This window comes from Tetrao urogallus, assembly GCF_951394365.1.
Source record: "Tetrao urogallus genome assembly, chromosome: 10".
NCBI lineage: Eukaryota > Metazoa > Chordata > Aves > Galliformes > Phasianidae > Tetrao > Tetrao urogallus.
In genome coordinates, this window is record NC_136823.1 from 9,910,382 (window position 1) to 9,935,275 (window position 24,894).

General features: G+C 44.5%; 1 protein-coding gene across 1 annotated transcript; it reads right to left on the reverse strand.

Annotated features, from left to right (window-relative positions):
- Positions 1 to 1,019: 1,019 nt before the first annotated feature.
- Positions 1,020 to 24,559, reverse strand: ABTB1 (ankyrin repeat and BTB domain containing 1; the record flags this gene model as incomplete). The annotated part of the gene is made up of 12 exons (XM_079540487.1): positions 1,020 to 1,226; positions 2,941 to 3,141; positions 6,252 to 6,419; positions 6,988 to 7,086; positions 12,298 to 12,413; positions 17,596 to 17,712; positions 18,695 to 18,740; positions 19,702 to 19,861; positions 21,130 to 21,274; positions 22,214 to 22,269; positions 23,349 to 23,411; positions 24,504 to 24,559. The coding sequence occupies 12 exons, from the start codon at positions 24,557 to 24,559 to the stop codon at positions 1,020 to 1,022; spliced, it is 1,434 nt and encodes a 477-aa protein (XP_079396613.1).
- Between the last annotated feature and the right edge of the window lie 335 nt (positions 24,560 to 24,894).

Genomic DNA, 24,894 nt, shown 5'->3' on the forward strand with positions numbered 1-24,894 from the left:
TGATCTACCAGGAAGTCTGTTTTGCTCTACCACAATGGACCAAGAAAAAGAGAAAAGTGCTGTTTCCAATAAGAAGGCATTTCCTGTCCCTGTTAAGGAGACAAGGGGCCTCTCCCTTCTTTATGCATTGAAAGCCACTGCTTTCTAGGAAAAAAAGGTCTGTGGTCTCTACTGTAGTCCCAAAGACATTTGTTCTGAAAAAAAAGCTTTTAAATTATTCAGTTGTACATCACATGCATAACAAGAGAAATATCAGATCTTTGCTCTATATCTCCCTCCTGATTGCATATATGTTGTCCATCTGTCAGATCCCAGGTATCTAAAAATCTGAACTTCTCCACTCCTCCAAGTGAAAATCCAAATACCAGCACTTCAGAGCAATGAAAAACTAGGCATGATCTGAAAGTAGCTTTGGCATTTTTTCACCTAAGAACTAGAATAGCAGGTGGAAACAGCACCTTCCTTACAGCCAAGTGCTCATGCATCTCCGTTAGGGAAGTGCTGCTTACCTTCTCCAATCTTATAAAGCTAACAGTGAAAGAAAGGCTATCTCCTTTCTAATACACTTATTCGGTAAGTTTAATCCAGTTTTCTTCTGCTGCTGCAGGCAATTCAACAAATATTCTGGCATGAACCAGTTTCAGAAGTGTGCTTTTGGGTAACAGAAAGGATGGATCCTAACATCAGGCAGTAGCAAGTACCCCAGCACAGCTCCCTCACCCCCATGACTTGCAGTCTCCTATCCACGCTGTATTGCACAAAGCAGCAGCTACTAAATTAGGCTGAGCTTTGGGAGCTACTTCTGAAAGGAGAGACAAAAACAAAATAAAACCAAACACAAACCAGACATGCAAATGTCCAGACATAAATAAATTAAAAAGAAATCATGCCTGAAAGTGGATGGAAAGGAGGACAAGGTAGGGGGAAAAAGAAACATTCAGACACTCAGATGTTCTTGTACTCTGAGCCAACCCACCAGGGGGTTGTGCAGGCTGCATATGACAGGCAGGGTTTGCACATCAACACTCAAGCCCTATACTGGCCAGGAGGCTTTCCAGAGCTTCAAGTTTCTGGTTGGCTTCCTCGATGGCACTGTAAGTCTGCACGTTGCTAGTGATGTGGAAGCGGATGTCGTCGACCAGGGGAATGGAGTCGGTCTCCTGCCGTTCCTCCACAGCCTCTGCGTTCTCCTTCACAGCAGTCACAAACTCCTCCAACTCCACCAGCTGGGTAGGGTGGACAAAAGCATCATCAGGAAGACAAGGCAGCAAATAAAGACAGGTAAAGGGTTGGGATAATGGGCTTGCCCACCGCTGAGAGAGCCAACAGGAAAAAGGAGAATGCTAAGGGCATATGGAAACTCAAACCTTCTCATCTATTCATCTTAAGGAGTATTCTCTCCAGAAAGCTCCCAGGCAGGAACTGGCAGCAGGAGCCATGAGATACTGCCAGACAGCTTTGAGAAATGTCTTGCAGCAGGCAACACAGCAGTCACTTCTGCTCAATTCAGAACCAGGAGACACAGATGACTTTGTCTCCACTGTGGCTCTCAGCTGCACCATCAACAGCCAACCAGCAGATCAGCAGCAATGAACTGCTCTGTGCTCTGCCCAACCTGACAGAATCAGGTCATCCGTGAATGATTTTGTATCAAGCTCCCCAAGAACATGTAGTGTGCTGAAGGGTGAGAGGCAGCTTCCATCTGTCTATGTGACTGAAGTGCACCTGGGCACAGCAGGTTGCTGAGTCCCAGTCCACGCTGTACACTCTGCCAAAATCTTACCCTGTTGCCATCATCAGTGCTTCTCCACAAGATGCTGGCAGCTGCTGATGCTCTAACAGCTGGGGTGGCACCATTTGTGCTAACACCCTTAGGAAGGCACATTGCTGATACTGGGTCCAAGGACACCCACTCAGGTTTAGGAAGGAGAATGCAAAGGGCACATATAAGCAAAGCTCTACCTTGCCCAATTACTACTTGGGATGATATCAGCTTTCAAACCAAATTCCAAATTCTTTCAAATTTTTATGATTCAGCTTTCAAACCAAATTCCCTTTTAAGTCACAACCTGGATGCCTACTGGTGCATTTATCATCCCCAAACTATACACTGTACAAAGTAACAGTGCCAAAATTATTTCCTTCACTGCTTTCACAATCCAGGAAGAATTTCACACCTTTCAAGTTGCAGGTGAAAATGTTACATTCCCATGTGAGCTATACAAGCCATTAATAGGACAAAAATACCCCATAGATTCTAGTTTGTCCTTCTGCATAGCAACTTAGTCTACGAGTCCTGAACTTCAAGCTGTAATCATTCCACATAATACTTAAATGGAGCCTCATAAAGAAAACTTCAGTGTTAGACTCATTATTTCTGGTTGTTCAACAGCAAATTTCCCCAGTGAAAGCCTCTACTGTTAGATTCATCATCCTGGAGGAGAGAGGAGATCATACTGATTACTCTTTTTGACTGCAATATGCCAGGAAGAGCATCCCTTCCCAACTCGTGCACACCACACATTTCCTGAACCAAGCTTCCCCACAAACCCATTCGGTTCTCTGGGCTGCAGCTAGTGCATTGGGGCAATATCATTGCTGTTTCATCCACAGTGGAAGAAAGCTCAGTGAAAGTCACCCACCCAAAGCACCTGCAGAACTTTTTCAACAAGTTCTTCACCTCACAGTCCATGGTGCTGCACTAGACAGCCATCAGCACTTGGCTCACTGCAGTGACACTGCACCCGCCCTCCTAACTCACCACGTGCATTCCAACTCAACAGCTGCTCTTTTTCAGGAAGCACATTAAATCATTAAATCAGAGAGGCAACAATCTATCGCACATCGAAGTGCAACCACCAAATCTGCTGTATCTATGGCTCTCCGTGCGTTTAGATTGATGGGCACACGTGTAAGTGCAGTGGGGGGTGGCTCTGCTACCTTCTCGATGATCTTTGCCATGTACTCCGTGCACTGGTCCTCTAGCCGGGTCAGCTGGAACAGCTTTGCAATCCTCCAGATGCTGACAACGTTGTCTTCATCAAGGATCTGTGCCAAAGTCCTGCCACACAGGCGCTTGAGCCCGGGCAACAGGTACATGTCTGCCACACACAGCACATCGTAGGCGTTTTCTGGGGACAGCTGGCAACAGCAAAGAGGGAAATTACAGCCCAATCCTACCCACCTCTCCTGTCACCAGCAAACTGCCTTCTTTTTGTCTTAGCAGAAATTCCCTGAAACGCTTCCTGGCCCATTCTGTGATAGAGGTTGTAAGGACTGGTAGGAGCTCAGCTTGTCAGGGCTAGGTCTTCCACTCAGTCACTACAGAGGAGTTCAGAATGCTGCAGAGGCAGCTTGCTCAGCACCAAGCAAGAAGTTTGGCATTCTGCAGCTTTCCCCACTAAGCACAAAGCAATGCTGAAGCACCGCTGCACGCTGGCTGCTAAGAAATGTTTTGCATGGCAATAGAAGGAGGTAGCTTTTACCAGAGGTACTGAATGTTGTTCAAAGAGATGGGCTGGCAGAATAGAGCACCTTGTTCCAACAGGGGCTCTTCCTTTCATTTTCTAATTTTAGACTCCCATTTTGTGAAAAATATGCAAAATTCCCTTAAGTTCCTTCCCCAGACTGGCTCTGTGAAATCAGTGTGCACATCCTCCAGTCCTCACTCTCATTTTCTTCTCTTTTGGAAACTTCTGACTTCATCAAACTAAACCTGCAAGGCCCAACTCAGCCACTGGAAAAGGGAATGAGAAATCTGAGTGCAAGAACTACAGGGATCTAAGATCAAGGATCTCACAGGCAAAAGGACACAACTCATCTCTGCTTCAAGCACAGCTCTCAAAGTTAGTAGTAATCTCTAGCAGTTACTGTCAGGATGAGGACAGGCACAATCTAAAACAGTTCAAATCCAGCTTTGATGCACGTGGAGCCTTCAATCCATCATCAGAGCTGGATGAAGAACACAGAAGGAACACATATAGTGGCAAAGGCATATATCCAAGGTCAGAAAACTGTGTGAGACCCAACTAGCTGAGAAACCAACTGTACATCAAATACTACTGGAGTTTTGAGAGGCATTCAAACAGAACTAAATTCATGCACCAGATGCTCAAGGTTACACTGTTTGTAAATGGCCTTTAACATTTTCAGGCTCTTGAGGGAGAGAACCAGACTCCCATTTCCTTCTTGGGGATTTTTCTTCCTTCCAAGCAATAGAGGGATAAAAAATGCCATAGGTAATGCTGGAGACACCACCTCCAGCTCCACTCAATCTCTCCCCTCTGTCTGTGCAAATACTATTTTTGTCAGCAATCTGCGTCACTAACCTGGAACTACAGCTTCTTTCTGCATAGTTCTGTTCCTGCTAATGTGAAGTGCAAACAGTGCAGGATGAGCATTTTAACAGCCAGTCTACAGAATACAGCACATCCTGGCTGTGGAAGAAGCAAGGACACTTCTATACAGAGATCAAACCACACTGGTCTAAACAGATGAACTCTACTGCAGCACAGTCCATTGCCCTGCTAACTGTTCAAATACTGCTGTCCACATCTACACGTGGTTGCTCACTCTGACAACTGCAAAAGGCTGATTATTTCTTCCCCTACAGCTGTCCACATTGGTGTTTGGACAAGCTACTCATAGCAAATGTCTCAGCAGTATAACAACCTGCAACAGCTGTGCAGAAGGATGTAAGATGTATTAGAAGCATGTAATAGGTGCTACAGTGCCACAGTGGTGTAACAAAGCTCTTGGGGTTGTTAATCAAGTGCTGCTTTGTCCTTTTGTAAGGCTCCAGGAACCTCACAAGCTGGAGGTGTTTGAGTCAGTAGTATTGATAGCAGCAGATTTCAGCTGTTAGATCAAGGACAAACATAACAAATGTTCCTCCATAAACCCCCCTGGAGCCCACACAAATGTTCTGATTACCACTTCTCCTTCCACCTGGAATCTTTTCTATCCTCTGTACACAGTCCTCCCTCCCACTGCAAGTACTGTCGCTACTACAACACAGAGCAGCTGTAGTACTTGTTTGGAAAAAGAAAAGCAGAAGCTGGGTACTGATACCTGGCTGGAGAGAACACTCTGCCTTCAAGTGTGGAACTTCAGCTACATTCCTGTTTTCCTGACCACTCTTCCTGCTACCTTTTTCAACAGAACTGAACTCTGGCAGAAGAAATCATGTCTTGGTTGCACACACTAAAATCCATTTTGCACAGGAAACGTAGACGCAAGACTCCTTACATTCCTACATGTTGTTATTGGTCTGTTTTCCTGCTCTAAGTGCAGACAGAGCAGCTGGGGCACCCCTTGGAAAGCAACAGCTGCTTGGGAAACATCCTTCCTGTAAGCTGTCATGAGGAGGGCAGACAGACTGAAGAGGTGCAAGGGAAAGAGTCTCGAGGTCAGGAGCATCTTCAAAACTCTCACACATGCTGAATACATCTCTCTCTACCGTTTATTCCTGGCTGCTGCACAGAGATGAAGAGATCAACAGAAACAAGGTCACAGCTGTGCATGCTCTCTGTACATGGCAACTAACACAAGAGCATGACTGCTTCTTTGGAAGAAGTGACACTGACAGGTGCAGCAGTCTCTGATCACAGCCCTAATGCTAGAATGTGTTCTGGCATCTTGTAGTTAGACTTATGGAAAGCATATGCCACAAAATCAAAGCAGGAAGCTGCTTGAACAATGACATTTGCTGCACCTTCCATTAAGCTCAAAACGGTTAGGGCCATTCTGTCCTTGCTTGCAATATGGAGCACAGCAAGGCATTGGTCTCCCAGCGGAACCTTTGCCCACCACAGCAGTAAGTAACAGTGGCAATAATGACTTGCTACAAATGGAAAAGTAGGCTACAATACCAAGAGTAAATAAGTAGGAATCTCTTAACCTTTCCATCTCCAAACGTGTTCAATCTGCCATCTACTGGCAGCTCCCCACCTTATCCTACCAGAACCCAAAGGGGACATTAGTAAAGCTCTGCATTTACCACACCAAATGCAAGCTTATTTCCAAACTTCTATCATTTTGGATGAAAGAGTAGGGATTTGCTTCCCAAATGTCACGCACATAAATCAGCTGCTGACTGGCTCACAGCAAGGCCCATTACGTGAGCCTCCTGCAGTAGCAGAGTAGGGCAGTGGTATTCATGAAACCACCTCCAGGATGTTGTAGAAGAACACTGCAGTGCACACCTCCAGAAGTAAACAGCACAGGAGAAAATGCTCTGTGACTGGCCTCACCTCTGTGTCATCACTGTAGATATAGTAGAGGACCCGGATGAAGATATCTTCTGAGATGTTGTGGAGAGTCACCACAGGGATGCTGGGCTGCGTCTGCAGCTCCTCACTCTCACAGAAATGATCTTCAAGAAGGGCTTTAAAATAATCACTGCGACCACAGAAAAATGCCTGGAGAAGGAAGAAGGGCAAAACCACTAGTAATGACCTCTTCTCACTACCACAGATCTGTCAGAAGCTGCTCAAAGATACTTCTGACTCTGATTCTCCTTGTATTCTGAAGCTGCACCTCCAGTCTTTTGAGTGAGAGCTCTTCTTCCCTTTTTCCCTACTTCACTTCTAAGTTTGCCTATCCTCAGAACAAAAAAAGCATTTGTGAACTTCACAAGTAGCATGGGACTAGAGCAGGATATTGAGTCGAGGCTGATCTGAAAATCTATTCTTATTGCTATTTACTTGCAAACCAAACATTCCCCTGTCGAGGCACTGAACTCACAAACCAGTACTAGGAGATTCCACAACTGTAAATGCTGTATCTGAATTCATAAATGTATCTTCTCACCTCCCCAAGAAAAGCACGATTTGCTGTTTCATTAAATGTTTTAAATAATCATTTCCAGCTGCAGTGAGACTTCTGGTTTTCCAGCTGATGAGGCAATGCTGTTTCTGCAAAGTGCATTCAGCACTGGAAGAGTAGACTTAGGGCAAGAAGGAAGAGAAGAAATTATAGCACAAGTACCTTGTGGCATAAGAAGTTGTAATCTGCCACCCGGAAACACACATCAGGACAGCTATTGAAGTTGTCAGTGCTGTCAAACGGCAACTCCCCGAAACCAACCTGTGAAGAGAAATCAGAAAATCCTACCTTTAACATTCCTGCTATAAACATGCTCAGGACCGTGAGTTTGGACCTCTTGGTCTCCCCAGACACAACCACCCATCTGTTCTCACACCATAGAGCACCAGAAATACTGTGAACAAAGATTTTAATGGGAAGGACTGGAGCCCAGTCCTTGCACTCCTGACAGAGCTATTCCTGGTACAACTTACAGCTGCTTCTTTCATCTATGGAAACTCCATACACCTCCAGAAATCATTTCTGTGTTTCCTAGCAAGGCAGACAATCAAGTGGAGGTAAAGTTCATTTCATGTAGCAGGCATCATAAGCCTCCTAGAGCTTTGGACTAGCACATTACTGTGTAGATGTACAGGTGGATGTAGTAAAGTATAGATTACATAGATGCATACACCAGCTTGAAATGGTCTGGCTACAATTACTGCTTCACTTGAATAATATAACATTTCCAAAGCACATTTTACATTCCTCATTTGATTTCCAGCCAAAGATAGTGTTGTTGAAGTATTAATACTCTAGTGAATTATTTTAACACCAACACACCTCCTCCCAGTCCCACATGCCAACAAAGACAGCACACACACACAAAAAATCTGTTGGCCTTATGTTATTTTAAAGTGACGCTTCCGAATGTTTTCATTTTCACCTTATTCTATGTACAGGGTAATTCAGTTGTTAAAAAAAAAAAAAGAAGTTTGTATTCACAGTCATGTAACCAAGACAATTAATCTCTGGAAACAAAAGCTTCCCCCAGTTCTTGCTTTCCAGACACGTGCCCTGGCCCTGCCTGGGACAAGGAATTCAGTTTATTACCACCATCTCTCCTCCAGGAAAGTTAAATCCCAATTTTGCACCTGGGAGAATCCTGGGCCAACCATAAAGACCACTCTCCCAACTGCAAAGGACCTAAGCATCATTTCCAGCATGCCTGCCTCAACCCTACCCGAAAGCAACTTACTTGCAGCTTTATTGAGGAGTTAAATATCTCCTCTCCCCAAGACTAAACAAAGACACAGCCTGCAATACATTAAATTGGTGCTCTCGGCCAAGATTAGTTTGTATGCAATGGGGTTTCTCTCACAAAAGCTCTATAATGTTGGCAAGGCCCCACGCTGGCAAAAGCTCACACCACCACCAAACATGCCAATCTGGCCCCATTTGCTGAGCTGCCAATCCAAAGCAATTTTTGGCAGCCTCTGCTTCCTATCAGCTGAGAGTAAGCCCACTGACATGCAAATTGGGCACATGCTGCCACAGAAATGCCATGTCTCTGCTAGGAGTCAGTCCTTCCCTTGCACCCCCCACCAGGGCACTTCCCTCCCAGAAGACACAGCAACACATTGGGCACTGCACATTTGATCTGTTAGCTTCTTTTTATGTAGCTCTAATACAATGGCCACCTCCTGCACCAAAGATGAGACAAACTGCCCCATCTGTGATTCCCCAGGCTGTTATTTTGCTGTTATCCATATCTCACATTTCAAGGCAATTAATAACCCCCAGGCTGGGCCCTGCAGGCACACTGTGGCAGCCCATTACAAAAGCCAGTAGCCACGATACGACTGCACTTGTGTTTGCCCTGCTGCTATCCCCGTCCTATGCTCACTGCTTCAGTGCTCTCTCCTAGAAATTCTGACACGACAGTCATGGCTACAACTTCACAGGCAGATTACGAGCAAGCCTACAAACAGACTCTGCATGAGAAGCAACTCTTTGCAATACAAGAAGCTTAGCTTGAGATATGAACTCCCCAGCTCCTTGCACACCCCTTCTTTCCTCTCTTTTCATTCCCCAAATGCAAATCTTGAAAAGGAATCCGCCCCGCTGGGACGAGCACAGGAATTTATTCATTTTGGTTTGTCTCCCAGAGGACAAAATGGTACTGGCTGGACGCCCACCTTCTAGCTTCGCCTGGTCCCCCCTCTGATACTCAAGGTCACAAGGTTTACAAGGTCACTTCCAACTCCTGCCACAAAAGCAGGTTCATGTCTTTGTCACTCCTATTCAGCATGAAGGGACTTTGCAGAATTTTTCCTTTTATTCCCCTTTTACATCTCAACTACTTCAACTCTCCTCCCCTGTCTCACTTGAGGAATTTAATCTCCCTTTCAGGGTCTCCCTATAGAAAAACAGTTTACTCCCCCGTCCCCATTCAGACAACCATTTCAACTCCAACTAGGCAAAGCACAGCTGCCAAAATTAAGTATATTATCCAGAGGCAAAAGCAGTCTAGCCTACAAGGTGCAAACACCTTCACAATAACTCACCACACAGAAACATTCTCAACATTTCTTATAGCATAAGACAGCGTGAATATTTACAGCTGTTACAAATTTGCTTTTAGTGCTTAAATAGAAATGTTGCCAGAGGCATAAACACACAAAACAGCTCAGTGACAGCAATCTGTACCCTGGCCAGCAGATTATCTCAGCAAGAAGATTCAGCTGTAAATAAATTACAACACTAAACACAAAGGTTAATGAGCCAAGAAGAGATTACCAGCCCATAATCAGATGCAAGTGGACTGGATAAAAAATCTGTTAGTAAGTCACAGTATTTCTGTTAATCTCTCTCTGACAAACAGAAAAAGTAAAGCTTAGGAATGACAGCCGTGGACATGGGTGCAGGGACTTCATTTCCAAATGTGTAAGAATGACCTTTATTCCAAAGACGACAAATTGTCACATTTTTTGTAGCCACACTGCATGTAAAATATGGATGGAAAGAAGAATGTGTTCAGGGCACACTCTGACCCTGCTGATTTCATCTTGTGTTGGAAAATAAGACTTAAGCTAAAAGGTAACGACAAAGCAGTTGCAAAGAAGCAAAGTGCATGCAGTGCTCTGTGCTGGATCTCTAGCTCAGAGGTCACCTGGCAGACACGAGATGAAGAGCTGGATGGACAAGGCAGTGGGAGGCCACTTGGCTTTTAATGGTACTTTAACTAAATCTGACACTGCAGAATTTTATTGCAAGAAATCAGTGAAGCAGCTGTTGTGGTCAAAAAACTCTGGCTACTGACAGTTTAAAAAAATATATGTATGTATACACACACACACACACACACACACAGATATATCTCAAATGTTAATCGTTGTTTCAGTCACATAGTTCATTGCAGAACGATGGAATTGGTATTGTTGCATAGTTTCAAATATCAAAGATGTCAGGTGTAAATTATTTATTTACAGTCAAATGGAAAGTAGTGTACATCCCAATTTCTTTTGATATAGCATCATATAAAATCAGCAGCTCAGAGAGGCTCGTCAAATTCTGATTATTACCTGAACTGCCAACAAGAAACGCTGAGTTGTACTAGAAGCCAAATACCAAATACTGTGTTCTGCAAGAGCCAGAAGACCTTTCTGCTTCCCAAAGAACACGGATATTTGTGCATGACTATTCAGCAGGCCCTGGCATTTAAGGTTAAATGCTCTGTATACTATTCCTTGTATGGTACCAGACTTTGTAAGAACAAAGGTGTGGGATTTCTCTGTCTTAGGACAGAGATGTCTAATGCACAGAATTCACCAATTTGCAAGTGTAAGGAAGAGATAACGAGGAACAGGATGATGACCTATGTTTATATACTCGTTGTAAGTTAATGGAAAAAGAAAAAAAAACAAACAAAAAAACCTAGAGGGAAAAACAGGAGAATCTTAGAATTTACCAGACTTGAGCAAAGCACCCACATTTGTGCCTGGCATACAAATTGTCCACTGAATGCCAATGCCCTCTTCACTTTCACAGCTCTAACAAGACTAACGCTGCTGTAACTGCCTTCTCCCTGGTCTATGAGCATAGCAAGAAAACCACAACCCACAGAGGCATTCAGTGCTGTAAAATGATTATGTTATTCCAAGTTTCATATTCTCCTTTCAGTTCCTATTCTGCATGAAAGAATTTAAAGGGAAATGAAAACCTTAACGCTTACAGGAGTGTGCTAAAAATATTGGAGAACAGCAATCAAACGGAAAGCAATCTTTTTATTTGTGAAGCGACTTAAAATGTACGTAAATTTCATTGTTCTAAAGCCCACAATCAATTTCTTAATTTCTAGAGAGGTAGCATTATGGCTTATTGCAGGACTGCCTCCCTGTAAAGCCTGCAAGCATACAGAAAGGTATATTGAAAGCCACAAATAAATACAGTTATACAGGAGAGGAAGGTCACATAGAAATAATTTCTGTGTTGGTAGATGGAAATTTGATACTGAAAAGGTCCTTCCATAAAGCGTTCAGCACTCAGAGAAATTTTTCTGCCAACAGGCAATGCAAAGAATGAGGGAATATTGCAAGTAAGAATCCTTGTCCAGCAGGTTGGTCACATCTGCAGCAAACAAGTCAATTCAGCAGAGGATGAAAAGGAAAAAGAAGAGGCAAACTTGGCTACGTCACTCAGTCATGCAACTTCTGGGCACAGCTACCAAAGATGAGTTCATATTATTAAATTCAGTGCTTGGTATGAGAGAGAAAGAGAGAAAGAAAAAGGCAGTAGACATAAAAGTAAGCTGAATCTGCTGATAGTACAGAAAGCAACAGATTCAGGGAGAATGAAGGGCACCAATATTTAACCTGTTCTCCTATAGCTGGAAGTGAAGATCCGCAGATTTGAGCCTAACTAATACACCTGACTGTATTTAAACATAATGATCTCCAATCTCTGCTCTGTGCCAACCAGACATAGTTATGAAAAGTGTATCTATTGCCAGTCAAGTTTAATTTGCTTCAGAGGAACTTATTTCTGCTAAAACCCGCTGCAGCGTGTCAGTTCTTCCTAAGAAATCTCAGCAAGCCATCTTTCTGTATGTCCCTTTGGGAAACAGTGCGTGCTGACAGCACATTCTGACATGCAAGAAGGGTGGTAGAGAGGTAGAAAAAGAGTGGGGGCCAACTCTCGTCCCACTGTCAATGGAGTCATTGGAGAAATCCCCACCAAGCACATGGCAAAGGTTTCATTTACCAAGATCACCGCTGGGGGGAAAAATGCAAGTGAAAGGACCAGCATCAACGGTCTCATTAAACAATTTTACAGCACTTCCAAGCAATAAAATGCTTCAGCGTTTACAAAATCAGCTTGAAGCATTAACACCAGCAAACAAGCAGCCACTAAACTCAAATGAGCAGAATGCGATTGAACACGTGAACGCATCACAGCCCCACAGAGATGAGAAGTAGTATAAATGCTCCCTACCCGCAGTTCTGCTGGCAGGGCGCAGTCTGCTAGAAGAGCCAGATCTTCCTGCAGCCGGCAGTTACCTGTGGGCTCAATCGTCAGCACTTTCACACAGGTCCCTGGCTTGGAAGAGACTGGAAGAGCAAAAAAAAAAACAAACAACAAAGAGCAGAGATGCCTAAATTCCTATACAAACATTCTCTCCCAGTTAGAGAAAAGAGACTCCAGGAAACATCAGTCTTATTGCTGTCTATTGCAGTAAAAGCTAAACACGTGACTCTTTGTAAACACGATACAGCATCCCTTGCTCCAGTCGGTAAGCAGGGCTGGAAGGATGCAGGTCTCATCTCTCCTCAAACCTTCACTTACCCCGTGCGCTAGAATATGATCTGTAACAAAACCAAAGTTGCTACAGACATATTTCAAGCCAGCTTGTTCTCTGCAACCCTTGCTATCGATTACACTTGAAGACTGTCCTACAGACTGCCTCTGATCCCACAAGAGCCACCCATACAATGAATTCCCCAGCTGACCACCCCTACACTGGCTGTATCACCTATGCTACAGCCCATGCCAGAGAGCATGCTGTTAAAAAGAAGCTGCCCCCAGGCCTCTCTGCTCTGCCAAGTGCTTTCACAGGTGCCATTTCAGCTATGCATCTTAACTCCATTCCTGAGAATAAAGGAATTTATTCTTGTTTAGGTAATAAATGCACATGGGTTTGTTACCTACTCTCTACCTGTAGATCCATAGCACCATGACCCTCAAAACACTTGGACTCAAGTGTGCCTTTGCTGTTTGCAGATATTAAATAACCACTGCTAGTACCCCCGATATACCAAATAAACCACACAGAGATGGCAATTTCATTTTTCAGGCCAAGTGCATCTTCCTGTCTTGCCTTGTGACTCAACAGGGCTGATTAAAGGGACACAATATACACACTTTCAGTTCTGTGGTCTTGCTATGACCAAAGCTGCTGGGGAGCTCACTGAAGCCAAAATTACTTCTGCTGTTTTTTTTCAATTCAGCCTTGCTGTACACCTGCAGTCCCCCAGACTGCTGCCATGCCACACAGCAGGGTTTGCTTTCCTTGCTGCTAAAGCACAAGTCTCCAGTTTGCTCCAACATCAGCATCTCACCCACTGAACAGAGAAGGCTGGAGTCCATGCAGAAATCACTGGGAAGATGATGCCATCACATTCAAACCTGCCATCCCTCCCCTTTGCTAGCACTGCCTCATTCAGGAAAAAAAAGCAGCCTACTGTAGCACATTTAATCCCTTTTTCCACTGGAAACAGCAATGTAAGCTTGTAAAACTCAAGCCTTAAGAAATCTTCGCTGCTTTTGAACATTCAGCTTTGTGAGTAAGGAGAGGAACACTCCAACTTCAAAGCAGCGGCAGACCAAAGTGTGTCCAGCTATTCCATTGCAACAACACAGCTGTTAGCACAGCCTTTCCTCTTTCTGGCCATCTCCCTCCTACAGTTCACTGCCTCAGGTTTGTTTTTTAAGTCAGCATGCTTTGGCTGAGGACTGGGGCATGTAAGACATTCAGGAGTCTCCGTGCACAGGCAGATGGATCGGCACCAGCAACTGCAAGGTTGCGGTGAGGAATGCTTCAGAAGGAGTTACAGAGAAGCAAAGTTAACTCTCAAGGACAAAAGAATTAAGCTGTAGCATTCAACACAACTTCTGACAGGTATGATTCACTGCATTAAAACCCCTCGCAGGTGAATCACATCACCTTGAGACCTCATTTCTCCTGACATTTTGCACAGCACTACACGAGCTGTCAGATGACTCTGGTGGGCCGTGGGCGAAACAAGACCACGATGTGCCACACAACAAGTTCTCCACCTCCTCCTTGCCATTACTGCTGCACCCTTCAGATGAGCCACAGCCGTATCTCAAATGGGTGGAATATCCCAGAAAGGTACTGGAAGAGGAAGGAGAACCTACCAATACAACGCAGTCAGGTTCCATCATTGCTGAACAGAGAGCTGCTGCAGCAAGAGACAGACTGCTTTACTAGCACTGAGTGCTACTTTCATACAGGGTAAATAAGCCAAAAAGTGACCTGGCACCTACATAAACATAACTGAGGGCACTTTCTTGAAGAGCCCTGTCCATTTACAGACAGCATGAGGGAAGGAAATTTCTCACTGTGCAATTAGAAATTCTTTCTGGCACAGAGAATCATTTATATCTGTGTAGTGCCCATTACAACAGTCGCCAAATCAATCAGGCTCTGCAGCACTAATGGACCGAGCGAGTTTGAAGCAGTAGTCAAGCAAAAGAGTTCTTCTCATGGGATCTACAAAGCATCTGTGCACTTCCATAGCAGCAAGGGAGAACAGTGATCTGTCTGAGAAGAGCATCTATCAGGAGACACTTCAGACTCTGCATCTCTCAAAATCCAAGAGCACACAGTTGGTCTCACAAGCAACTTTCTCCAAAGAGAAAGAAACAAAAGTGACAGAGCAAGAAAAAGCTGTTGGCTGCAAGCAAACAGCAGGGACCAACACTTCTTGTAAAAAGTGGGAATTAATGGTTTTCTGGAAAGGGCAACATAAACAAGGCAAGGAGCCAGGGGGAAATAACCCAGCCATGGCTGAGAAAGAAGCAATTCTGTCTTCATTTCCAGTCTAGCCTGGCTGGATAGCGCTGAACATCACCTATCAATTCATCAGCTGCCTTTGCTTCCACTGCTCAATATTTCCTTGCAATCTTTTGTTCCAGTTGAGCCTATATATTGGAAAAAACAGACCAAAACAAACACCCAAACTTTTCCAGAATGGCATTACACAAATACCTGCCTTATACATCTTTTCCCAATGTCACAATAAATTATTATCATTATGATTTTGTACATTCAGTGCCTCCATATGAAGACAAGCATCACAAATTTTGCTCTAAAGATTTTTGCCCTACAGCTTGTAGAAATAACTACATAATATCTGTTTTCAAATGTATCTACTTCTGAAGGAAGTGGATTATGGGCCTAATCTGGAAAAACCCTGTTGGAGTTCTTTCAAACACAGTTTTGCAACAGTTTTCCTTCTTACAGACACAGTGCAGGAAAATCTATAGCATTCACAAAGCTGCCTTAGGTACAACAGAAGGCCCTAGGTCAGCCTTTCCAGGGTTTTCCTAAACTGCAGTCTGTGGATGTCTTAAGCACTTCTGAAATGCTGATTATCTACATAACAAGATTGCAGAGATTGCAGAGACTGTAATTATCTACTGGAACTGTGCAGGCTTGAATTCACATATTATATTAGGCATGTTTCAACTTTATAATACAGATGCAAGACAAGATCCTGCTCTGCAGACCTGAATCAGATGTCTGTTCCACAGAAAACACTTTGAACAGGCAGGCAGTCCTAAATTACTACAGGGAACAGAAACGATTTGTCAAGTGTCAGCCATGATGTGATCTCAGGTCTGCACTACTTTAAACATCTATAATTCTTGTATATTTTTCTGGAGAATATGAGACAAAAACATCTAACAGATCAATCAGCAGTTCTGTCTATTCAGCCGAATCCAACCTGTCATAAATAAAAAGCAAGGCTTGCACTTCCACCACTGCTGTACACATATTGATTATGCCTAACGTCAGGCCCCAGAAATGAATACCTCCTACCTGACAAAGAAACCAAATGATTTGTTCTGTGTCACCCAGGAAGCTTATATCACACTTGTAAGTACAGCTTATACCTGCAACTTCCAATCACCATGAGGTGTTACTTCACCATTTTCCATTTCTGAGCCTGCAAAGAAGTCAGTACTTTTGCAGTTTGCCAACTTAACCACTAGACTTTCTAATCCTTGAGTTTCCAGTGAATGGCTTCACACAGCCAGCGAATTATCCACCTTGTTTTCCTGTCACAATTTCATATGATGTTTGAACTTACTGTATGAAGGTGGAACGGTCACCTCTAGGGTCTGTTAGACCCTTGAGGAAAAAAAAAAGCAAATGATCTGCAGCATCTCACTGGATTACTCTGATACCAAAAGACACCACAGAATAATTCTGCCACCCAATTTTTTATTTTCTAATCATGGTATTCATCACCACTCCCTTTTTCCACCAATCGTTTAATCAAGAAATTGCTATCTTACACTCACTCATAGAAAGAAAGCAACAAATACATATATTTAATTTCTACACATGTGTGGCTGAGGTAACACTTATAACACAGCTTCCACAATGCAAGGACTTACAGCCAGATCTATACGAGAACAGCTGTATTGTGGTAACCTAATTGCACGTGCCTAAGGGGACACATATACATGGCAGTATCTTCCACGTGATTTGCAGATGAGGAAGTTCTTGAGGCAAAAGCATTGTGCCTATCTGTTAAGATCTGCAACTTTAAGGGGCTGAATAATCTGAATTTGTAATTCAAAAGAAAAAGCTACAACAGCTACACACTTAGATGAAGGAAAAAGGTGCTACTGATTTATTAACTGCAAACTACATTATCTACTTGAAACAAAATTAACTTGGTGGAAGTAAAGGAGTTAAATGAGAGCAGGAAAAGCAAATCAGATTTTTTTTCAGCCAGAAGGTTTTGTTACTAGGTAATTTTTTTCTTTAATGAGTAACACTGCTTTCTCCTACTTGTGCTGTTCTGATTCTTCACGTGTCCTTTTGCTTGAATTAGGGAGATGAATGATAAATTTCAGCTGTTGGCTTTCATGCAATAAGCTGATGTCATGATTAGATCACAAGCTCTCTGAGTTATAAAGAGCTATCAAAAAGAGGACTGAATCATTCCATGTTGGGCACATACGTGCATCATAAACACACGTGGCCTTTCAGAGATACTTCTCTGCTCTACAAAAGCAGTGTTGTGTTTTTTTCTGCACCTCTTCTGAGCCAATTATCAAATGTTTTCCTTTGGTTAAGAGGCAGCTAAATGCAGAAACAGACTTGCAATTGTACTTTTTTTTTTATTATCTCCCCTGGGATTTAAATAGGGTCTCTGCTGAAAAGCACTTCCCAATATACCCTACAGTGTGCCAGTGAACGGCTGGCAACCAAAGCAAAGTCCTTCTGCCATGGCTGTTCTACTATAGTGAAAACATTCGATACAGATGATAAACATCTAGCATATGCTAGAAACCACTAGGCTACCCTACAGAGAGCATATGACTGAAAACTACTGAGCAAACATGGGAATTCCTGAAACAGAATCAGTTTCTGGAAGCCCAAAGGGCACCATGATGCATCTCATCTACCTCTTTTTCCCTCAGAGGGCACACACACACACACACAGCAGAGACAACAGCAAGTAAAGTGCTTACCAAATTCATAGACTTTTTTACATTTGGTCTCCAAGTCATCTATGAGGTCCTGCAGCCGACACTGCTTGGCTAATCTCTTGCAATCATTTACATATTCTACATCAATATCGAGACGACCTGTCAAGGAGAAACATGAACAGCTCTTTTAATCCATATCACTTAGGTGTAAAAGTGGCAAATTCAAGCAGTGAAGACTAGATGGCATAGAAATTTATTAATTAGTGCTTCATCTTTCAGTGTCAGGTTACGCTCATTCCAAGAAGCTGAGATTTGCTACCTCACCAGTCCCCACCTGGTACCTCGCAGTTTGGCATCTGATTCACATTCCCATCTTCCAGTGTCCACCCTAACAGCTTCATTCAAGAAGTCAAAGATTTAACAGGTTTATTCAAAAAGGCACCTAATTCTCTCAGAAAAGAAAAAGAGCACCGCAACAGCAGCACACATGACTGCCACCATGGGTTTTCAAGCTTATGGTGAGAAAAGACTTTAAGTCACTACTTTGTCATCCCAGAATCTTTTAGCATCACTGAAAATGTGATGAGCAACAGTTCTGAAAACACTGGACTGGAGGACAACCTTGAAGTTATTTTCTGGCACCACCTCCTGGCCTGAAGCATTTCAGCACTCAACATGCCTACAACACAACATCTGACTTTTTGGTGGAAGTTTTATTGAAGTTCAGCTTGCGCTCAGAAAAAATTATCAGCCAGCAGTCAAATCATTCAGGGTGCATTGCTCAGATCTGTCAGACTGGAAATGCCCTGCATAGGAACCTAGGTTTTCAACAGATATGGAAATATTCCAGATGATAAATTTATTTTCTGTAAGTTAAAAGTACATTCTCCACATTCATTCAACCAAAGCTGATTTTTTTTAAGTGACTGTAAAGCTCTCGGTAGGACAAGAACTGGAAAAAGCTACAAACTTGGAAGAGCTGCAGACTGCTCACATTCTTCTCTCTGCCAGCAGAAAGGATACATTGGCTATTTATGTATCAAAACATGTCTGACTGCAAGCCAGAGCCACCCAAACCATGCTAGAGCAGAGGGACAGACAACAGCCTCCCAGCCACATTTACATACTGTAAATGATTTACCTGTGTATAGATACTGCAGCAGAGAGCCAAAGGCTGTGGGATTGATCTAAAACAAAATATGAGAACGTTATCTTGAGAATTACCAGGAATTTAATAACAAGCTTGAAACTTGCCTGGATACAAACATGATCCTGCTCAGAAAAAAAAAGTTGGAAGGAAAAAAAAAACCCACACGTACACACCCCACCTAAATGGCACTCAGACACAGCAGTCTGACCACCCAATTTCTTTGCTTCTTGCATCAGTGATGCTGCCACTCCACTTGGTTTACACAGCTCTTCAAACGGATTGGCTGCTACTAATCCATGTGCCCAGGAGACAGGACCAAACTAACAGAGGTGCTCCAAAGACAATCTTAATGCAGACTCTGTAAAATCCGGTCTTTTACCGGTCTCAAACATTTCCAACTCTTCTTTCTAATTTGAGAGGCTGGCTATGTTCTTACAAAAGAGAAAGGAGAGACATTAAGTAATGTCCTGAGAAACTGGAAATAGGTTTTCCACAAGCAGCTTTGCACTGCCACAATTAAGCTATAGAAACATGTGCCAGAGTATTGGTGATTAATGGATGGAATGCACTTAACGGCCTATTTAGTTCTTGCTGTAAATGCAACAAAAGGGACTCAATTAGTGCCAATTATGGAGGTGATGTCTTCACTACAGACCACCTGTCCACCAGGAATTAGACAAATTCAACTCATCCCACAGAGGAGCTGCGACGCAGCTGGCAGATGGTAACAGCTACCTGCTACTGCAATTAATTAAGCTATATTTGAGCCCATGATAGAGGGAACAAAGGCAAAGTACGCAGTCAACATGCCTTTTGTCATCTGAACAAGATGCTGTTTTATGTAGAGTGCGCCTTCACAAGTGTTTCTCCTTACCTAGGGTCATGCTGAGCTCCAGGAGCTACACACTGTGGAAATTAACCCTCAAATCATCCTTCCCACTCACTTTTCTCATCCAGCTGAAATAAGAAAGAAAAGCTAGAGTAACAGCCATGCTCACCAGCGGGTGCTTCAACGCTATCATGTTCTTTCCCTTCCATTTGGTCTCAAACATTTCTGCAAAGTAGGCACTGCGAGCACTGAGAATGCAGCGGTGGGCACAGAAGGATTTGCCATGGACAATGAAAACGATGTCACTTTGATAACCCTGCTCCAGCAACCTGTAGGGAACAAGAAGAGAGGAAAACTGTTGCGGAATTAAAAAGGAAAGAATGGACTAAAGCTAGTGGGAGACATGGCACAGTCAGGCTCCAAATGAACAACAGGTCACAGAACGAAGGGGAAAAAGGGTTTAAAAGACTGACTGTTTTGTCTAGATGCCTCTTATCAAATAGGATGCACACACTTTCATGAAAGAATTACTCCACCACCAGATATGGTGCAGTTTTCCTGCTCTCGGGCCGCTGTCAGTGTGCATGCCCTGACCATGAAAGCAAACAGGAAAGAACTTGAGATGACACACCCTTAGATGAAGGAAGGATGTCACAGCCATGCAGCACAGGAGATTACCACACAAGAGATGAAGCCCTGTTTGTGTTTGCACACCCATGCCCTCCCTCATTCTTTAAAAGGAGAAATACAAGATCGCTACTCAGACGACTTTTGGCATCCATCACCAGTTTCCTGATACGCATCACCTCCTCAGCTTCTATTTTCACAAACATCCACAAAAGGTCAAATGACGTAGAAGTCAGGCATTATACTCCCTTCAGAGAGCAGGACTGATGTCCAGAAAGGTGTGGAGTCATAAAAGCAGCTAATGTCAAAGCAGAGTCTTGAATGCTCACCTTAATTTTTCTGCCACTAGAACATCCTTCTTACTAACCTCTTGCCCAAAACAAAATAGAAACAGTTGTGTTTACTTTTCACCCCCTACTGTTATCTTTTGCAACAATCTTAATGCAAGGATTGCTCAGAACCAGAAGTGGAAAACAGCGCATTTTGGTTTTCATGTGAACAGAAAGAACAGAGCAACTTCCCTGTAAGAGAGCCTAAAGAAGGCCCAAACTGAGTATCTCAGAAATGAGTATCTCACCTCTTAGCGCTGTTGGAAACCTTGGTTTGTAGGCTACTGCACTTTTGGCCTGAAATTTAATTTTAGATGATATTTATCCTAAATTGCTGATGCGTTTTAATGGTCTGGTTTGACATTCTAATACTTCTGCACTAGAAAGACCAGCTTTGCACTGTCTGTGGAGTCTGTACCAAGGGTCACTAGATGCTGTATCCGAAATGTTTGTATACCTGGCAGTCAACCCTTAGGGCATGGAGGAACACCCCTTAGGAAGCCCTACATACCCACGAATAAGACAGGGTTCTGATTAGCTGACTTTCAAACCCACCTTTAACAGAGAGCTTAAATATCTAAGTTAGCAGCTGAGGAACGAAGGCAGAACACACAGCACGTGGAGCTATTCCATCTGCTTACCGCTGCAGGAAGACATCATAGTAGTCTCTTTTCATGCACTTTGCTGTGATCTGCTTGTACTCCTTCAGCAGACGCCGGATGGCATCACTCAGCGCTCCGTACAAACAACGCTCCCCATCAAATGTGTTTGCCTCACATTTTGCTCCTGCAAAATGGCAACAGATACACGTCAGCAGGCAGCTGCACCTTTCACGTGTCACTGAATGATCACTACACAAGTGTGACACTTGGCTGCTGATGTTTCACTGTGATCTCTTATGCTACTGGGCTTTATTATGAAAATTCAACTCCCCCTACACCTGCATCACCTAATCTGTTCTTCCACCACTTCATTCCTTTCTGAAGACATCATGACTCATTTATACTGATTTTGGTAATAAGCGTCTCAGCACGATTCCAGCAGCGTTCAGAAAATAATCTCACTGTAGAAAGCATGACCACCTACTGGACTTTAACAGCTCCTTCAGAAGGCATTTCTGCCTTATACAAGACACCTCTTTAGAACAGGCTGTGCTAGAAATTTGAAGGACACTTGCATTTTCCTATTTCAGAAACACATGTGGGGTATATTAAGGTGCACGGAATGCAGCAAAAGGTACACTGAATGCACCAAGTGTTAAGGAACTTGGGTGCTGAGAACCTAAGGGGCAAACACTTTCCATGACAGTTTGCCTTACTTTGCTTAAGGTCAGCAAAAAGCCTTTGCATTTCACCTTTGAGTCCTGCCTGAAGCAAGGCTAACAGAAGACTGCAAGAAAGTTTTATATGGGTTCCTCAGATGAAGTACAATTCTTACACCAACATACTCCCAAAAGAAATGCACGCTTCCAGAACATTAATTGTGAATTCTGAAAGTCATGCTGACCCTCAAGTTAACATGGAAAGCTTCCCTGAAGTAAATTCAAGCAGCAAGTGGTCTGCAGAAGGGGTCAGGATGATCCGCAGTGACCAGAGAGTCCCAGAGGCAGCCAAAGATCATTGATCAGATAGTTCATTAAAAAAGAAGCTTCCACAAGCTACAGTTAGAACAATATTGTCTCCACAGACAAGTAAGAAGAAATATAACTGGGACACTTTTGCTCACCATTGGCTAGAAGATAGCGTACAAGGTCCTCATGTCCACAGAGGCAAGCATAATACCTGACAATAACAAGAGAGAGAAAACTGAAGATATAATAGGGTGCAAAATTCAGTGTTTGGGCACAGCATGCGAAATTTAGCACTGAGCTTCCTGTGATAAGCTTAGAAGATGGCTGCTCATAGGAGCGAGGAACTGCTCCCAAATAACATGTAAGCCTGACCCCAGCAATTGAGTAAGTAGGATCTGTTCCCAGCACTTATAGGCACTGCTGTCTTGCAAGGAGATCTCAAGGTCCCAGTCTGAGTTCCGCATCTTCTGTTGCACCACTGGCTGCCAAATCTGCCTCCTCATTTTAACAGAGTTCATTCCATGGGCACTCTGCAATCCTACTGAACTCTCAGGAACACTCCTTTGGATGTCAGTCTGATTGCTGCATAATGCGACAATGAGGAAATAGCATTCATATCACACATACAGAAAACACACCCCTCAAAGTCTTCTTACAATATTTTGTTACTTCCTTCACAATCTGAGGCTTTTCTAATTCACTATCACAAAGAGCCCAAACTGTCCGACAAATTAGGAGAATCCTATCACCTGCACTGTAGCCAGCAAATATGGTTTCATTTTGGGAAGTTACTCCATATTCTAAATATGTTGCAGATGTCTAATGCTGCTTTGGAATTAGGATGCAGGAACTTACAAAGTTCATGTGACCCTCCTCAGCATCAGCACAGATTCCTCACCACCTATGGCAAATTCACAGCCTTGCCAGACAGCAAACCCACCATCACTTTGCTTTCATCAGGTCATACCTTCATCTGACAAGGCATGCTAGAATACCATTGACCTTAATGGAAAAAAAAAGGCCTACCCAGGCCAAGAACAAACTGCTCCATCCAAGTTATTTGGTCACAAAATTAACTGTGCTTCTCAGCACTATGCCAGCACGTGAGACAAAGGCACATTTATCACAGCACCCACAGAGGAGAGCAGCAGAAATATGCAGCCAAATCACCTACAAAGCAGAACCCAACTCATTTTGTAACAGAGCTCCCAGCTGTGCTGCAGAGAGAATGAAAGAGCCCTGACAGCCCTGCCCTCCCACCCAGCCAGCACTCTAGGGTGCAGAACTCACAGAGGTGTACTGTCCCACTTATCACGGACGTTAATTTCCACATCTCGCTGCTCAAGAAGGTATCTGGAAGAGAAACAGGAGCAAAGTCATACCTTCATGCAGTTGCTCACTCAGACATGTTCTCCTCTTTAAAAACATGCAAGTTTGAGTTTGTACAGTAACTTCCAAAGGCATAACAGGATCTTGCATTCAACCTGGGGAGACATCAACTGTGGCTGAAGGGGCACCAGGCAAATCAAAGAACTGCAGCACAGGTTGGTGGCTCCTTCGGTCTTCAGTTGTGTAAGGGAAGAGAGGAATCAAATCCACTCCTGCTGACCCACAACAGGGCCAGAGCCATAAGAGAAGTAGGAGCACTTCAGCAGTACCTTCATATCCTCCTAAAATGCTCACAGCCTGGATACTCACGATACATGGACAAACTTAAAAAGCCAAGGCTGGACTCCTTACCCTGTCTGCGGCTTTTCTTTCCATGACACCAGTGTCACTCCAGACTGCCCTTAATTCCTGTCGCTCCCTTATCCTGCTCACTTATCAAGCACTGCCAACTCTTCCCCTTTGGCATCTCTAGAAGCCAACCTTCTCCTTATGCACAGGTCTTCCTCCCAAGCAGCCTGGCTCTTGTTACAGCCCATTCCCACCTACAGTGACAGCCGTCCCTCTGAGCCACATGGAGGCTCTCAAACATTCTCCTCACCCACATCAGTTCCTCCTTTCCCTTCCTCCATCCTTCCTTCCTTCCTCAGCCTCACCTGATTGCCCATTCAGTTCCGCCCATCTCAGCCCACTCTGACTCCTTGTGGAGCTCGTCCCCTTTGCTTTCAGTGTTCTCAGACTGATAGTTTCTCCCCTATCACGTCACTGCTTGCTACCTGAATTCTCTGCAAGGTCACCCGCAGGGCCTCTCATCCTACAGCTAAGCCGCACCGTACCACTGCAACGAATTAAGCCGATGTAAGCGTACAACTGGTACAAACGGCCCCCAGGCCTCACCCACCAGCAGGAAAGGCGCAAGCTCTGCCAGCCGTCCCACACCGTCGCCCACAGAGGCAGCAGGCTCGCGGTGCCCGCCCTGCCGCCGAGGAAGGAGGGCCGGGGATCGCGCAGGGCGAGGCCGCGAAGCGCCCACACCCCCACAGCCCGAGCCCCGCTCACCGCACGCGGCTCACGTCCCCCTTCTTGCAGCTGGTGAACAGATCGTTGGTGTCCATGGCCGGGGCAGGCCGCGGGGCGGCGACGCCGCATTGACTCTGCGGGCGGAGGGCAGACGGCCGGGCCGGGGCGCGGGGCCGGAGGGGCCGCGGCAGCGACGGGACGGAAGCGGCTGCGGATGTAAACACGGAGCGGGCGGGGCGGCAGGAGAGGCTCCGCCGCCGCGAGAGGAAGTGAGTCGAAGCGCAGCGCCCCCCGCGGCTCGGAGGATCAACCGCCGACCTGCAGCTGCAGGTCCGAAGAGGAACGCGGGGACTGCGCGTGGAACGGGAGCCAGAGCAGGGGCTGCGCTCGGGTCAGAACGGGCAGGGGACGGGGGACGGGCCGGCTGTGC